General features: G+C 60.8%; 1 protein-coding gene across 1 annotated transcript; it reads right to left on the reverse strand.

Annotated features, from left to right (window-relative positions):
• Window positions 1–993: 993 nt before the first annotated feature.
• Window positions 994–17063, reverse strand: LZTS1 (leucine zipper tumor suppressor 1). The gene is made up of 4 exons (XM_035562840.2): window positions 16971–17063; window positions 5563–6053; window positions 4527–5348; window positions 994–3482 (listed from the first exon to the last, which is right to left on the reverse strand). Exons 2-4 carry the CDS (start codon window positions 5911–5913, stop codon window positions 2814–2816), a joined length of 1842 nt encoding a protein of 613 aa, XP_035418733.1. The 5' UTR covers window positions 5914–6053; window positions 16971–17063; the 3' UTR covers window positions 994–2813.
• Window positions 17064–17308: the final 245 nt, after the last annotated feature.

A 17308-nucleotide genomic window follows, 5' to 3' on the forward strand; every position in this document is an offset into this window, starting at 1 on the left:
CTCCCTGCCCTGGCTGCTGGGCTGTCACCACAGCGGGGACACAGCACTGCTTTGGGACAAAGGTGGCCCCGTTAAGTCCCCGCTGTGCTGCCCTGTTGTTGTGTCCTCCGTGGGCTGGGGACGTTCCCTGGGATAACTTGGGACGAGATGGGACAGCAGCCGGCCCGGGGGCTCCTCCCTGCTGCTGCCCTAAACCCAAACACGGGATAAGCCCGGCTGAGCTGGCGGCACCCGGAGGTGTTTTGCAGCAGAAGGTGCCGCTCGGGGAAGAGCGGGCTCGCACGCACGGCTTTCTATCTCCTTTCTCCTCGGCAGTTTTCAAAGGCTCTAAAAATAAACCTGCCTCGCGCCCCAGGCAGCGCCGGCGATGCCAAGGTTTCCCTGGAAAGCGGGGCTGGGGCTGGTACCGACCAAGGTTTTGGGGCACGGAGCAGCCCGTGCGTGGCTCGGGCCCCGTGGGAGCAGCCTGGTGGGTTGGGACGAGTGGTGCTGTCTGCAGTTGGAGTGCTCCCCTTGTTTTGTGCTCCCAGTTTTGGGGGAAAACAGTGTTAAATAGTCAAAACATGTGCCGGCTTTTGCCAAGGTGTTTTCCCTGTATCTCTCTGTAATTGTTTTCTCTGGCTCCATCGCTGGGGAGGGACAAAAATCGACCCGTCTGCAGCGCTGGGAGGGCAAGGACGGCAGCACGTGGGGGGATTATCTCCTCATTTCCAGCACCCCCGCGCTCGCTCGCTGTTTTGCCATGCATGGGTTATCCCAGCTGCAAAGCAGAGATAACGCCGCTTGCCCATGCAGGAAAGCACTGGCAGGGCTGGAAAGGAGCAGGGCCAGGTGGAAGGATGTCCCCAAAGGGGACCGTGGTGCCTGCCGTGATAGATGGTGCATTGATCGGGGGGTGATGTGCCCTGGAGAGGGGCAGGGAGAAATTCGGGTGCTCACCGGCGGCAGAAGCGCTCTGACCGCCGCCGAAGCAGGCACTCGGAGAGCACGAGGTAAGTTTTAAAAAATTTATTTATAAATAAAACCATAAAATTACCAGTAGTTTACATCAGTCACCAGAAATAACATCCAAAAAAAAAAAAAAAAAAAGAAAAACAGAAAAACCTGCAGAAAAATAATTATATGTACAGGCTGCGGCCGTGGGGCAGGGCAGCCGCTACTCACACCGGGGAGCGACACATCTGCGATGCATACGGTCACACACAGCGTTGTGCAAAGGCAGCACGGCGACGCCTCCGGGCGATCACATCGTACAGCGCTGGCTGCTGAGGACGCGGGGATGGGGTGACGGGGACGGGGACGGGCAGGAACGGGGCTGGGAGGCTGGGCAGGGCTCTCCGCTCCCGCCTGCGCGTTTGGCACGGAAAAAGCTCGTGGGAGAGGGGCTCCGGCTCGGACGCGGGGTGTGCGGGGGGGACAGACCCGCTCGGGGCAAGGATATGGCTTGGGTGATGCAGAAAATCCCAGCTGGAGAGGGGCTGGGTGCGGAGCCGGTGCATTAGGCACTGGGAGCCATCCCTTGTCCCCTGCTCTTTTGGCTCTCCTAAACTGGGCACAGGGTGGCCGTCCCGATGCGGTGGCCATCCCAACGCGGTGGCCATCCCTGCCCTGCATCTCGAGGGCCAGATTTGGAGTCTGGGGTTTGCTCTTCTCCAGCAAGCCGTGGCTTGGGCTCAGCAGGGACGTGCCGGGGTGCTGGGGTGGTACAGAAGGCACAGACTGGTTTCTGTGTGTTGTGTGTGCCGGCTGGCTGGAGCAGGGCGAGGGGCACTGAGCTGTGTTGTGGGCATGCCAGAGGGTCCCTGCGCTCCACAGCAGGGACTGCGGGGCTTAGGGTGAGGATATGGGGACAAGGGACGTGCAGGGGTACGGTGGTCATGGGTGGGAGGTGATGCTGATGTGGGTGTTGGGTGTAAGGGGCTTGGTGCTGGGTGCTGGCTCAGCATGGGGCAGGAGTGACTGCTGTGATGGGAGAATAGGGGGAAAAATCTGCATTTTTGGTTGCTGCAACTCTAAAAAGATACAGAGAAGGCGGGAAGCATTTAACTCTGGATTTTCTTTAAAAATAGAAATCCCTGCTGATTTCTGGCTACTTCCACCTTCTGCTCCCTGAAGCTGGAAGGCGTTTTGCTTCCCGAGAGGCACCTCTGGAGACCGGGCACCTCTTGGCAGGTGCCTCGGGCGAGCTGACGGCCGTGAGTCCCTCTGGGAGCTGGTGCTTCCCCCTGTGCATGGGGCACACCGAGGGTCGCTCCCGTCCATGGGTGCAAATCAGTGTGTGTGTGTGTGTGCAGGGTCCTTCCCGAGGCACTGCAGGAGCTGGAGGACAGGAGGAGGGGGTCGGGGCTTCCAGCCTGAGCTGGGGCACATGGGCTGGCTCCGTGGCTCCTGGTGTGCCCAACATCAGCTGGTAAAAGAGAAATAACACAAGAGCAGCTCCGTGCTTTCCCCAGGCTGTGGCAGCGATGTGCTGGGGGCTTTCTCCTCTTGAAGCTGGTGATGTCCCCGTCCCCAGAGCCGTGCCACCACGGGGGTCCTGGGAATTTTGCATCATTCCGTTACCCGAGCGTTTGCTGCCCTGCCTGCCCCCATCACCAGCTTCTCGGTCCTACCGGGGGGCAGGGGGGAGGTGAGGGGGGCTGCTGGCACGTCACCATTGGCACGAGTGGCTTCTTCACCTCTGCAACACGACAGGCAGCGACGGGCACGCCGCGGGGCGACGCGGGGAGGGAGAGGAGCTGGCCAGGCCGCCAGCTCCGCTAATAAATACATGGCTCATCTCAACTGTACAAGGAGGAGAAGGCAGACCTGGGTCAGATCTCGGTGGCGATGATGTCCTCGTAGGGGACGTCGGCGCCGGGTATGTCCAGCTCGATGGGCTCCTTGCCGTCGTCCCCTGCAGCGAGCTGCTGGAGCATCTTCTCCAGGTTCTGGTTCCTCTTGTACATGTGCAGGTAGCTCTGCTGCAACTGCTTCTGGTAGTGAATCACCTTCTCCTTCTCCTCCTTCCACGTCTGCCGCTCGTGCTGGAAGCCGGAGGTCATCTGCTCGTTGTTGTCCCGCTCCGCCTTCAGCTCGGCCCTCAGCCTCTCCACCTCTCCCTGCAGGGCCTGCGCATCGTCCGCCATGGCCTGGCAGGGCCTGGCCCCGTCCCGGGCCTCGTTCAGCTGCTCCTTGAGGACGGCCAGCTCCGTCCGCAGGTCCACGATCTCCTGCTCCAGCAGGTTCACCTTCTCCCTCAGCAGCTCGGACTCGTTCTTCTTGCGCTGGAGCTCGTTCTCGCACACCTCCAGCTCCATGGCTTTGGTGCGCAGGGAGCCCTCCAGGTCCTGGGTCTTCATCTCCAGCCCGTCCATCTTGGCCCTCACCTCCTTCAGCTGAGCCTTCAGGCTGAGGATCTCGGAGGTCTTGGTGTTGAGCTCAGTCTGGGACTCCTTCAGCTGCTGCTTCAGCAGGGAGATCTCCCCCGACTTCTGGCACACCTGCGGGCAGGGAGGCAGCACCCGGGTTAGGGTGCTCGGGGAGCACCCACGGTGGGGCTGAACCCCATGGGATTGGGGCACCCATGGGAGCAGGGCAGGGAAATCCCACTGAGCTCCCCCCCTCTGCCCCATCAGGGCTGGGACTGATGATCCCGGGGATGGCTTTTGGGTATCAGCATCAGCTACTCTTGGTGGGACCCTGTGGGTGGGACAGCGGCGGGGCTTACGGGGAGGGGATGGTGATCATATCCTATAACTTGTGGTGTCTTTGCAAGCTGTATGGTAAACCCTTGCCTGAAAGGGAGCCAAGGAGAACACCAAGCTCCTCGAAGCACAGCGGGCAAGAGCTGCACGCCTCCCTGCGCAGTCACAGGGAACGTGTATTGGTGAATTTTATTCAATGGGTGATCTGACTTTTCAGCTGTTTAACAGTCTTTGCTCAGCGACACCCAATCAGTAAGACAATTAAGCTTTGGCATGGGGTGAGAGGTTTTACTGCTTTTCAATAAATGACCACAGCAAGGCCAAGACTCCATGGGAAGGCAGCCCCTTACTGCTCCCTTGGGGCAGGCAGCCTGGAAGTCCCTGCGCTGGAGGTTGGAAGCACTGAGTTATTTTAATGACTGAGTTTATTATTTAATTATTTTAATATTATTTTAAACATTATTTTTTAAAATTATTTAAATAATTTTAAATTTAAATAATTTAAATTATTTTAAATATTATTTTAATATTATTTAATTATTATTTAATGTGGAAGTTTTTTCCTCATACGATGTGAAGTGCTGAGGGGTTAAAGGGTCAGTGAGCCACAGCTTAGAGCCGCCAGGTGACAGACTGGGGCTCCCCTTGGCTTAAATATCTACCTCCTGGGTATGGAGGGTGCATGGGCTGGGTGCATGCCCCCCCCGCACTGCTCAGCCCCCCCGTGCTGCTAAAGGTGTGGGTATAAAATGGGGAAGAGCTGCTGGTTTGCTGCCGGTGCTGGAGCCATCTCCTCCCCCGTGCAGCCTCTGCTTTCGGCCCTGTCCCACTGCCACTTACCTCCCATTGAGTCTCCTCCAGCGCCGGGGCGAAGCTGGTCTTCTCCTTCTCGTAGGACCTCAGCTTGGTCTCCAGCAGGTTTTGCTCTTTCATCAGGTTCTCCAGCTCCTCCCGGAGCTGCTTCTTCTCCTGCTGCAGCTGGAACACCTGGAGGTGGAGGACCTGCTGCGTCCGCTGGGTTTTCTGCGAGGTTTGCTTGAGCTTGCTGTTGCATTTCTGCTTGAGGCCCTCCAGCTCCTCCTTGCAGCGCCGCTGCTTCTCCTCGTAGGCCTGGCAGGAGCTGATTTCCTTCTCCTCGAAGCTCAGCTGCAGCTCCTGCAGCTCTCCCTCCCTCTCCAGAAGCTTCTGCTCCAGCTCCTGGATGGTGGACTCGTCCGTGGAGATGGGCGATCGGATGCAAGTGGTCTTCTCGGCGGCGTGGTGGTGGGGGGCTTTGCTGGGGTTGATGATCTTGTTGCCCCCGTCAGAGAAGGACATGGCCTTGAGGCTCATCATGTTGCTGTCCTGGATGACGGCGCACTGCATGATGTTGTGCGCCGAGCCCCCGAAACGGCTGATGGGCCCCAGGGGGGCGACGAGGGGGTCGAGCTGGTAGCTGCTGCTGGTGCTGTGCGTCGGGAGGCTGGACATGGAGTTCCTGCCCGAGTCGGACAGCCCCCCCGAGCACGGCACCGGCTTCAGCTCTTGCTCCTTGCCTTTGTCCGGGGGGTGCAGCTGCTGGGGAAGGTGCCCCCCGTTCTCCGGGGAGGAGTGGAGGATGGCGCCGGAGCGGGGCAGCACCGGCTTGAAGGCGGTGGGTCGCGCAGCGGGCTTCTCTGCGCCCTGTGGGAAGAGCAGATCCCGTCAGCACAAACCCACACCACGTAAGCATCTTTCCCTCATCCCTTCTGCCTCCCCCCAAAGCACAGAAACCCCCCCAGCTGCAGCCTTGTGATAAAACCCATCAGCAACCAGCCCCACACACTTCCCCACCCCGTAATTGCTGCCACCATGGGGCAGGGACCCACACATCTGGGGCACCCTGTCCCCTACTGACCACGTCCAGCTGACCGGGGAAGGGCATCAGCTTCTGCGGCGTGGGCGTCCCGAAGTCCACGCCGCTGGTGCCGGCTTGGCCGCCCAGCTCCCCGCCGGCGAGCGAGGTGTAGTCCGGGCGGTGGGAGCCGTGCGCCTTCTGGCTGACCTTGATGTAAAAGAAGTCCTCATTCTTGCTGCTTTTGGAGCCGGATTTGTGGCTGGAGTCCTGCGAGAAGCCGAAGCGGAGCAGCCCGTCCGAGTACCTGTTGAGCTTCTTCAGGTGGGACGACTTGCGGAGCTTGTACTGGGAGGCTCGGCAGTGCTTGCTGTGGAAGCTGTGGCCGGAGATGAGGCTACTGACGCTGCCCATGCTGCTCCCGGGCGGGGGGCACGCGGCGGGGGGAGCGGGGCCCGGCGGGGCGGCGCGCTGGGGGGGCGTCCAGGCGGCAGGCAGAGCCGGCCGCTGCTGCAATCATAGCAAAGATCTCGCTGCGCCCCGGAGCTGAGGTCCTGCGGGGGTAAAGAGAGGGGTGAGCAAGGCGGGGGGGGGGGGGAAGACGGGTGGGATTCTGCACCCCCAGGCCAATCCTGCACCCATGGGCCGAGCTGGATTGGTGCCGACGCGAGTGCATGCGTGTTCGGGTGCAAGCTGGCACGGGCAGCTGGAAGGGCTTGTGCAACGGGCATGTGTGCTCCTTGGGTGTGTGCAAAGGGATAGGGATGCTCACAGTAGGGCTAAGGGAGGAGCAAGGCTTTCCCCAGCACATGGGGACAGCTCCAGAAGCCTCTCTGCCTCCCCGAGGCTGGCTGGCACCCACCACGGCACGGCTGGGTGCCTCCTGCCCCATGCCTGGGTGCTGGAAGGGGGCTGCCAGGTGCAGGGGCACACGAGGAGCCTCATGGGGCTGCATGGCAAGCTCTGAAAATAAGGATTTAGAGAGATCTTCGGTGCCTGTTAGGCCCCGATTTCAACACTCGCTTGTGCCCTGCAGGATGGATCTGGTCTCCCGACAGCCACGCTCAGCGCCACTCCTGCAGCAGCCTCTGGCTCCCGGATTTCTCTCCAATTTCCAGTGCTCCTCTTAACCTGCCTGAAAAGGGATGCTGTGAGGCTTAATTACGCTTAATGCCAGTGCAGCACTTAAGACGGCGAGAGGCGTTGTGTGTGTGTGCTGAGCGCTGTGATTACGGTTCGGAGGTATGCAGGGCTCTGCATTAATTCTCTTTGTTAGCGGGGGGAGAGAAAAAATCCCAGCTCCTGGTGGCCTGTGCAGTGCTTGGCTCCCCGTGTCAGGAAGATAATGGAGATGCACCTTCCAGCTGGGTAATTAAAGGGTGAGGTGGGGAGAAGGGGGATGAGCTGCTGGTAGGCAGAAATTAGAGCACAATCAAAGTGAGCTAAATCCAGGTTGCATAGGAAGCCGGGAGAGAAAAGGGGAATTGTTTGGTGGCTGAGTCACTTGGGGAGCGTGAACAATCGGAAACCTCCCCGCTGCCTGCAAACTGCTCAATGCTGCTGGGCTCTGCGCCGGGGTGCTCAGCACCCACAGGATGGGGTCAATGGCATGGGTTGGGTGCTGCCTGCTTGTACCATGCAGCCACATCCTGACAGCCCTAGGGAGCTGCTCCCACGTTTCCCCCAGTTTCCTCCTGTCCTGACCTTCCGCCGGGATCCTGTGCTGGCTCCTCTGCACCCTGGGCAGGACAACTACAACCTGTGCTCTTCCCTCAGCTTTATTTGTTTTCTTTTCCTCCGTGCCCTGAGGACCCAGATTGATTAAGTATCAACCAAAAGTCCCAGAAAGACAGAATATCCGCTTTAATCCCTAAATCCATTTTCGAAAGATTAAAGAAGTAAGCGAGGAGCGGGGTCTGAGCTGCTGCCTGGCTGCTGCTATGTTAAAAGTGATCGATGACTTCGGATTCATTCATTTTTACAGGGTAAGAGGCATAATGTGCGCGGAGGGGGGAGGAAGCGCTGCAGGGAACAGGATAATTGGCACAGAAGGCTGCTCCGCCGGCGTGTTCCCGACACGGCACCTGTGTGTATCTGCCTGCCGAAGAAAAAAGGCAGTGTCACAGCACAAAAGCTGCCAGCTCTCGCTGTGGCATCTCGGAGACAGCGTTCAACATGTGTGAGCCAGCGAGGGGAAGGCAGCGGTCTATTCACGCACACCGATGGCAGAGGTGTCGGGGAGCTTTGGTGCCCTACGGAGCAGGTCCGCAGCTCCTGAGCACCTTGTGGGTGTCCCTTGGGCTGCTGCCGCCTTGATTTTTTTAATATTTTTTTTTTTTTTTTTTTTTTTGGGTGCCTGCAGAAGATGGGAGAAACGCTGGGGAGGGAGAGCTGGGACTTTCCAGTCTCTTGGCAGGAGGCGTTTCAATCAATCCCAGCCCTCCTACGCATGCCTGGGAGGGCCGGGCACGTCTTTTTCTTCTCCTTCCCTCTTTCGATTTAAAAATGAGCACTTTGAAAGCCGTGGAGGAGTTGGCATTCAACCGTACAGCGTTAGCAGAAAGCAAAAGGTGCTGGAGGCAGCGGGGCTGGGAGCACAGCAGCGTGCCGGGCGAGCAGAGGGCACGGGCTGGTGCTCCCAGGGGGGACTGAATTTGTCCCCTGCCTTGCTCAGCCTCCCTGTGTGCTTGTGGCTTCCCCTGCGTCAAATCTAGTGACCGTGTGATGCTACAGGGAGCCAGATTGGTTTGCTGAGCCGACCGAAAACTACTCGTTATATACGTATAAGCATATATATATGCATGTGTGTGTATGCATATGCATAGAGAGAGAGATATCAAGGCGGGGGTTGCGTGCTTGGCAGCAGCCCCACGGTTCAGCGAGGTTAGGCATACTGCAAAGTGTAAAATGGGGGTGGAAAAACAAAAACAGGAGTGATGCAAGCGCCCCAGCAGCGGTGGGTGCCCTGCCTTGTGCACCCCTGGGTGCAAGCGTGCAGCTGTGGGCAGGGGGCTGGAGGCAGCACAGCACCACGCAGCCCCCCGGGCACAGGCTGCTGACAAAAGCAGGTCCAGGCTGTCTGGGCAGGGGGGATCGGGGCTGGCCCCACTCTTGCTTTTTCAGCAAGAGGAGAAAAAACGAGCGGCGTCCCACATTCCTTCCCAAATCCAATCATGCCTGCCCTGCAATCATGCGCAGGAGAACAACTCTCCCGTTGCTGCCCTTGTTGCAGGAATTTAATCTTATCTCCTCGCAGCACAGCTTCTTTGAAGCCTTTCCCTTTTCCTCGCGAAGTTTTCACAGGCAGTTCCTCTCTCTCTGCTCTCCCCAGCCAGGTCACCTTAGTGGGAGCCTTCGTTTTCTCTACGGGCTTTGCAGCCTAACTCCCTCCCTGCTGATCCTGTTCTTCTCCCCCTGGTATGGGAGAGCTTCCTTCTCCCCTGCACCCTCTCGCCTACTCCTTTTCCCTCTTGCATTATTATTCATCGTTTCTGTGCAGATGCACCCACACATTTGGGTGTTTGTTGGGAGATGCACAGATAACACAGAAGCAGCAGCAGCAGCTGCCAAGAGCTGGATCCAGGAGCAGTCTCCTTCCTCTTTCCCTCGATCGCTGCCAGGTGATGTGCCCTTGTTTCGCTCAACGATTTGGGTCTTTGAGACGCTAAGAATGTGGCCCCAGGGGAAAAATGTGGGCATTTCCATGGTGAAAAGCCATGCACGTGCTACCTGGAGCATCTGACTAAATGATTTTATGAAGAGGCGGCTTAATCCAAAACTTGGAGAGCAGCAGTCCCACTGAGCCGGGTTTGGGATCTGGAATCAAAACCGGGATTTGCTGGATTAAACAGGACCCCGCGTCCTCAATGCTGGCGAACACCAGGCTGGTGACAGAGGGGCTGCCCCGGGCTGTGTGAGCATCCCTCTGCCTCTGCTCCTCTGCTCGGGCTCTCCCGCTCAGCCCTCTCTCCCAGTGCCCTCCTCCAGCCCTGCTCAGTTCAGTCTCCAAAGAAATGGAAGCAATGAGGTTTGGAGAGCCCCACCGGCGGCACCGACCTTGCCCCCACCCCGTAATCTTCGCCCTAATGGCGCTAATGGGAATGCATTCGAACGCCGCCCAGGCAGCCGCCGTCCTTGCGGTGCTCAATTGTGGCTCGGTGCCGGCGCAGGGCCCCATTACAAGGCTTTCATTCACTCCGATTCATTGTCCCCCGCTCATTCACTGACATTCATTGGGATCATTTTGATCGGAGGCAGCGGGTGAATTGAATTGGGGCTCACAAAGCACGCACCATGTGTTCTGCCCTGATTTGCCATTAGCGGAGGGGGACACTCCAGATGAAGAATAACCAGCCTCAATTACATGTTACATCCACTCTAATAGCCCGGGAGTCCATCACACTTAATGTTATTTCAATGAACACTGAGAGAATTCACACCCCCTGGCTGGGGCTTGTTAGAGGAGCCAGCAGAGGGTTTGGCAGAGGTTTGGGTGGGCTCGGTGCCAGTGCGGCAGTCGGAGGCTGTGCCGTGCCTGCCAGCGTCCCCTGGCAGCTGGGCTCTTACCGGGATCCCGCTCGGGCCCTGGAGGTGAAGGTTCGATTGCTCAACGGGGAGAAAAGCAACAAAAGGGAATCTGTACCCGTCTTGAAACCCAGCAGCAGCACCAAGCGTCGCCTCCTTGCACCCAGCTCCTGCAGGAGAACGGCTCGGGTGTCACTTATTCCCCACCACTTGCTCCTGCCAGCCTTGCTGGGAAAGCCAAAATATCATTGCTGAACTCTTCATCTGCTTTGAGAAGAGCTCAAAGGAGCTTCATGCACCCGTGTCCCATCTGGGCAAGGCATCTGGAGAGGGAGAGCCCGGTCCTGAGCTGGGGCGAGCCGACAAGTGGCCTTCGTGGGTGAGCAGGGCAAAGCGGCGCTGTGAGGTTGTAGGCGCCTGGCTTAAGCTACGTTTGGGGAAACCAGTGCTAGGATAAGAGGAATTTCTCAAATCGACAATGAATCATATTGGCAGAGCGAGCTTTAGAGGATATTGACTCAACGCCCGCTGTGCAGAGCTTCCTTTCACGCTGCGCGGGGAAACCGCCGCGTTTCCCTGAGCGGGAGCCCCGGCCAGGCAGGGAGGCTCCTGGCCCTGCCCGGGGACGATTGCACAACCTGCAGAAATTCGGGGCGAGTCAGCAAAGCCCCGCGACTTCAAGTGTCCGCATTCCTGCAGAGCCTTGTGCTTCCCTCGCAGCAAATGCTTACCGGACGGTTGGCCCGAGCACAAAGTAACAGCACAAGCAAACACGCGGGCTGCAAAAAGCGGTGCGTTATTCTTGCTGCCTCCCTAGCCCGAGAGGGACTGAGAAGTGAGACAAACCAGGCATGGGGACATCGGGGCATGGGGACATCGGGACATCAGGGCACGGGGACAGCAGGACATCGGGGCACGGGGACAGCAGGACATCGGGGTATTGGGACATTGGGACGTCCCCATGCCGCTCCAGGATCCTGATCCTCTGCTGGCCCTGCTCTTGCCACCCGGGGCTGGTCTGTCGCTCTTCTCTGAGCTCCTTGTGCCACCTATTTCTGCCGGTGACCTCAGGTCTGCCCCAAGGTCCCCATCCCTCAGCTCAGACCAGCGCCCGAACGTTTCTCAGCCTGGTTTAGGTTAAACCCAGAGCCCTCCAGCTCAGGGCTGCGCTGCCTTTCTACATGAGCTTATGGCAGGGAACCAGTTCCCAACCTTCGCCTGCCTCCATGCGAAGGAAAACCACCTGTGGCCCCGGAGCTACCCGGAGCTCCTCGCGGCTCCATCCCGCTCCTGCCAGCAGCCTCGCGCAGATTTCGGCACCCGTCAGTGATTCAGCAGCACCCACGCAAGTCAGCTCAGTCATGCTCCCGGTACAAAGGGAACACTTGTACGAGACGTGGTTAAATATTCCCGGGCTGGGGAGAAAGATCTTTTCAGCTTACTTCAGAGCATCTGGCTTTTCCCATTAATGAGCAACTAATACTGCAATTAAAGCCCTGCTAATTGGAAACTCGGAAAAGCTCGGGGGGTTGTCTCCTGCAGGTTTGCTGCTCGCTGGGGCACACCTGGGCACGGCCACCTCCTGCAGCCCGGGGATCAGCACCCTGCCCGCGACAGGACCAGCTCCGCACCGAGGCTCCTGGCAGCACCCTTCTGCTAACGGGGCAACTTTTTGGGAAGGGTTTTTGCGTCCCCGGGAGCTCGCAGTCCCGGGAGGACCGTGCAGGCGATCGCATCCCTCGCCGCCCGTCCCCGCCAGGCTGGCAGGTGGGAAGCGGCCGCTCCGTGCCTCGGGGAGGGGGGGCCCTCGCCTCCCCGCCACGGTGCTGCTTATTTTGGGAACCGTCTGGGGCTGGCAGCTGGTGCCGGGGTGGGTGACAGCTGAGCCCGGCTTTCACTTGGGATCTGCGAGGCCCCTTCTCGCGCATCTATTTCCGACCCTGTAAAACACAATCTGCCAGGGTGTGAAGATTTGGGGGGGGGGTGGGGGGGCAGCCAAAAAGGATGGTTGTGAGGGGCTGGCGTGCCCGAGGCAGCTTCAGTGGCTCCGTGCATCGTGCAGGTGCCTCCGAGCGGGGCTGGGAGCTGCAGGCACCGTCCCCTAATGCCTGCGGGATGCCCGAGCTCGTCGAGGGGCTGCAGACCCCGGTGCCCTATACATCTCCCACGTGCTTTCGTCGGGGTCTAGTCGATGCAAAGGGTCCAGCCCAAAATAGCAAGAACTTCACGTAACTCGAGATGTGCCCTAGATACTTCTCCTCCCAGCTTTCTGCTTCCACGGGCTTTGCACGTCCCTCCCTCTGTCCCCGAATTATGGATAGGGCAGTAACGAGGGATGGGGAGCCTGTTCCCCCCAGGTGATGACAAGGTGGTGATGCCACAGGTTTCTTCCACGAGCCAGTCCCTCCCCGGCTGCCAGAAAACACCCCAAGTGAGGCTCTTTCTGCCGCAGCCCCCCCGGAGCACACGGAGGAGAAGCATCCTCTCCGTGCACAGGGGAAAATTTAGAAGTGGAGCTGCGGGCTGCCATGGAGACGGGGCTCCGCTGGCAATCTTCTCGCCTCTTACTGCCTCCCCCCCTCTCCCAGGCGGCTGAGAAGCAGCCAGGAGCACGGCCCTCGTTGCTCCTGGCCTCGAGGTAGGACCTCGATTGAGATCTGCCACCGAGCTGAACCTCTCCGGGTCAGGTCCGTGCCCGGCTTCACAGCGCCCGAGCTCCAGAAGGGAGCCACGCAATATTTCGGCGCTGTCCTTCCCTGTTTGAGGTACCAGTTGTGCTGTGATGTGCCTAAATGCCGGGTATTTTTGTACCCTGCGTGATGCTCAGCCAAGAGGGAGCTGAGAAAAGGCAACTTCTGCCTGTTGATGAAAAGCCAGGCTCGGTCCCTGCCGTGCAAAGCATCTGCTGTGCTGCCGCTGCCTTCTCCTCCTCCCTCACCTCCTTCTCTTGCTCTCCAGAGTGTTACAAGTCCTCAGCCCTGCTCTGCTCAGCCAGGCTTCAGCGCAGCAACCACAGAAGGGGGAAGAAAACAAAAAGGCAAATTCAGTTCTCGCTTCCTATTTCCCTCCTCCTCTTTTTTTCAGCCTTGGCCCATTGTGAACACCACCCCTTTAATGCCTGGCTGCCAAACGGAGCGAGTCTCTCCAAAGAGAAATGCGCTTCAAAGTTGCGAGGAATACTCAATTAACCTTTAAACGAGATCGCCCATAACTGGTTTATGGAGATGTCGTTTAATTGTTTAAAAAAATAAACACAGGTGCTGGCATTTCAGGGCAGTTTCTCTGTTGGCGCGGTTCTGGCTTTTGCTGCCGTTACCACTGGAGTCTCGCTAAAAGGCGATTAAAAACCGAAACGCTCCTTCCAACTTCTGAGCTCCAACCTCTGACATCCTTTTCTTTGCTTGTGCAATATGGCCAGTGGCCACGTTTATCCCTTCTGCATGTAGGAAAACTCAATAAACGCCTTAGAAAACAGCGGTGGGGGAGAGGAACTCCACTTGTCCAGGGCGAGAGGTTCAGCAGGGGAGGATAAATAATTAGGAAGCCCCTTTTGCAAGGAGGGGAGCAGGCACACGCATTGCTACCCTCTGCTGGAAGGAGCCGGCTTGCTCGGAGGCCTGAGGAGGTGAACGAGATCCCCGTCCAGCCCAGGAGGAGAACTCGGCGTGTGAGGAAGAGGAAGAGGAAGGTCCGAACCACGGCGCTGCTGCTGCCCTGAGGCCCCCCCCCCCCAGCTGCACAGCGGAGCAGGGATGGGGCTCGCTGCCACAGCTCTGGTGTAATCCCAGCCCTACTAGTGCCACGGGGTGCCCCCCGCCCTGGATTTTGCTCTCCAAAACCAGGCAGTGGCCACGCGTCCGCACGTCCGGCACTCCCCAGCACCAGCCCGCTGAGCACCGTGCCCGAGGGGGGGCTTCTCTTAACGTCAGCGCGCGCAAAAACCCACCGCCGGCGAACAATCCGTGCAGGAAAGCCTCGGTGACCCACGTGCCAAATCTTTGTGCATTCCCTGCTATTTTTAACTAATCCCTAATGGCAACCATCCACGCAGGTCCTGCCCACTCCTGCCGCACCGCTGCTCGCCGTGCCCCGCTCCGTGCGCCCTGCTGCAGCTGCTGCCAGCCCACCACGCACCCAGGGCAGCCCCGTGAGCACGCACCGGGAGGTAAATCAGGCAAGGAGAGGCTTGGCCACCTCCAGGAAAAATATTTATAAGCACACACGGTGCTCAGGAGGTTGGGAAGCGGCGGTAGCAGCAGCTTGGAGCAGTGCTACTATCACTTCACACTTGGCCACGCAGCTCCTCGCACCGCGGGGTGTCTGGGGGTGACCGAACGTCCTGCGGAGCGTGCCTGGAGCTGGGCTCTCGCTGCCGCAGGCGGGGACGGGTTTCTGAATGGTCTCGAGGAAGGTGGGAACGCGATCCAGCTCTCGGCTGGGTTCTGCTCCCGGTGGCGCTGAGAGCTGCCCACCTCGCCGCGTGCCGCGGATGCCTCACCTGAGCGGGCGCTGAGCGGGACTGTACCTGCCCGTGGCAAGAGAAAGGCTTCCAAAGAGGGGAGAACGACGATTTAGGGCTAACAATATCATCAGAGAGAGGCACGGGACGGGAGAGCAGCAGCGGCTGGCTGGGGCAGCATCCCTGCCTCTGCCCCGCACCTGCACGGGCTGGGCTCCCCCTTTTCCTTCCTCGTGCGCCCGATGTGACCCCCACCGGGGTCTGTCCCCTGCACCCTCAGCACGGGACGCCTGCCCTGGAAGTCCCTGCACCCGCACGGCTTTGCTTGAAACCTCCTTTCCCTGCCCGAGTCTCGCATTCGTTTGCCTCCCACCGCTCCGCAGCGCTGCCTGCCAGGGAAGAGTGACTAAGGGGTGGGTGGCAAGGAACGACTCGGGACCAATTTAGCAGCCCACGGTGCCAGGAGGAGGGGGTCACCGGGGAGCGGGAGGGGCACGGACACAGCTGGGGGCACGGCAGGGGCTGCCAACCCCCCCCAGCACACGGTTTTTCTCCCGAGTGCACTCTTGCAGCTGCCATTTATTGCCCCCACTCTGATGATTTCGCGCTTATAAGCCGTTGTCCCACTGATTAACGGCCCTGGTGATTAATTGCACAGGGGATACTGCAAAACGGGTACTGGGGGGCTCCGCAAACCCTCGGAGGAGCCCAGCCCTCGATAGGCGCGAGCCGGGCAGGTCGGTGCTGCGGGGCCGGTGTGAGAGGCTGGGTCCAGGCGGGGAGCAGCCGGGCAGGCTCTCCCCCGGCAATTATTTCAAAGGGAGGTTAATCAGCGTCTGGAGCGATGCTATCGGGAGGGCTGATAGCGGAGACTCGCGAGGACTCTTTTTCCTGCTTGCACTGCACTCGCCGCAGCCTTCGGAGAGGAAAACAAGCTCTCCGGGCTCTCCGGAGGAATGCGGCCAGGCGCGGGAGCTGCTCAGGGAGATGGGCCGGGTGCTGCTCCCGTCGCTGCGAGCACCCTGAGGGGTGCACAGGCCTCGGCTCACTTGTGAGCACTGCAAAGAGGAACTCCTGGCACCGGGGTGCTCCGGCAGCCTCAGGAGAGAAGGTGCCCAGGGCATGGCACAGCTGGAAGGGGCTGACACCAGCGCTGGGGGTGTTGGCAGAAGGGGACGACAGGAGATCAACTGCGAACACCCAGGGGAAAAGGGGCTCGTAGCAGTGATGCAGCTGGGACTGGGGTGTGTGGGCACGGCCGTGCTTGGTGGGGCCGGGTGGGAGCTGTCGGGGGCTCCTCCACCAGCCTGGGCCAAGCTGCGCGTGTTGGACCCCGCTGGGAAGCTGCACCCGTGGCCAAAAACTCCTGAACCGTGCCATGCCGTGCCGTGCCAAGCTGTGCTGGGACGGGAGACAGCCACTGCCGGGCTCTGCGGATCTGCCGGCAGCCGTGCGGAGCGGTGAGCAGTGACAGCCCGGAGCTGAGTCCTGCCACAGCCACAGCCCCGCTGGAGCACTGCTTTCAGAGGCTGAGGTTAATCCCCGGCTTTCCAGGATCCGAGGGCTGTGCGTCCTGCGGGCAGCCCTGACCTCCCCCGGTGTGTTTCCGTGTGTGCACGGCCAGGCACGCATCCCGCACACCCGCGCCGAGGAAGGCGCTGACACGAGAACCAGCCCGGCCACGCATCTGTGCGCACAAGGAACGGCTGAAACACGTCCAGCGGAGCGGTACCCAGCCGCACGCTCACACGCAGCCGCGCCAGCACCCCGACACGCTCGGGGCTTGCACCCAGAGGTGCCCCCCACCCCCAGCCCCCAGCCTTGCCAACCCTCTCCCACCCACGCCGCCCACCCGCTCGCTGCCCATCCTGTCCCACGCGCCCGGGCACCACCGGCGGATAATTGCTGACACGGGCACGCAGCCCCTTTCCCGGGGACGGCTGGGTGCCAGCAGCACCCCAAAGGCACCCGCTCCTTCCCTTCCCTCCCCGGGGGCTTCGGGCTCTGTGCAAGCAGCAGCAGCCCCAAGCCGGGCGCTGAAGGCGCGGAATTTCCCCGCCGCCTCCAGAAGAAGTTTCCCAGACTTGGCGGGGAGCGAAGGGGCAGAGCCGAGCCCTTGAGGGCCCCGCTCCCCACGGGGCCGCGCAGCCGGGGCCGCGCTCGCTTTGGGATGCTCCGGGGGCACCTCCGGGCCGGGGGGCTCCCGTCCTCACCCCCCCCGGGCCGTGGGCAGCCCTCCCCGCACCGGGTGCCCAAGCCCAGAGCGGTGCCACCGGCGGCTCCAGGCGGTGCCCAGCGCCGTGCTGAGCACCCCGGGACCGGCTGCGCCCCGGGTACCCCCTCCCGGTGCCCGGTACCTCCCCGGCGAGGCGCTGCGCTCCCTTCCGCGCCCCCGGCCGCCACGGAGCAGCCCGAGAGGCCACCCCCGGAGCTGTCCCCTTCCTCCCCTGTCCCCCCTTTCGCCCCCCAAGCCGCGGGGTTCGCCCACCTCGGGTGCCCGCTGGGTGCCGGGCGCGGCGCTGCGCTCCGCGGGGCTCCCGGTGCGCTCCCGGCCGCAGCATCCCCGGCGCGGCGGCGGCGGCGGCGGCAGAGGAGGAGCCTGGAGCCGGGAGCCCCGCGCATCGGCCCGCCCCGGAGCAGCCCCCGGCCTTTGTGTCCCGGCCGTGCCCCCCCCCGCCCAGCCCCGCCCGCAGCTCCCCCTTCCCTCCCCGGCTGCCGCAAGCAGCGCCCCGCAGCGCGGTGCCGGCCGGGGTGGGGGGGGGTGGGGGGCGCGGAGGCAGCCCCCCAGCACCACCGGCTGTGGTTTGGGGAAGGGGATTTTCTGTG

The sequence above is a fragment of the Cygnus atratus genome, chromosome 27, assembly GCF_013377495.2.
Source record: "Cygnus atratus isolate AKBS03 ecotype Queensland, Australia chromosome 27, CAtr_DNAZoo_HiC_assembly, whole genome shotgun sequence".
In the NCBI taxonomy this organism is placed as follows: Eukaryota; Metazoa; Chordata; class Aves; order Anseriformes; family Anatidae; genus Cygnus; species Cygnus atratus.

What these genes read in the sequence shown, in the direction of transcription:
- LZTS1 (XM_035562840.2), bottom strand. Translation starts at nt 5,913, where the DNA reads ATGGGCAGCGTCAGTAGCCTCATCTCCGGCCACAGCTTCCACAGCAAG. An exon ending in TCCCCGGTCAGCTGGACGTG is followed by an intron (nt 5,349 to 5,562) that starts GTCAGTAGGGGA and finishes CTCTTCCCACAG; the next exon opens with GGCGCAGAGAAGCCCGCTGC. An exon ending in TGGAGGAGACTCAATGGGAG is followed by an intron (nt 3,483 to 4,526) that starts GTAAGTGGCAGT and finishes CCCTGCCCGCAG; the next exon opens with GTGTGCCAGAAGTCGGGGGA.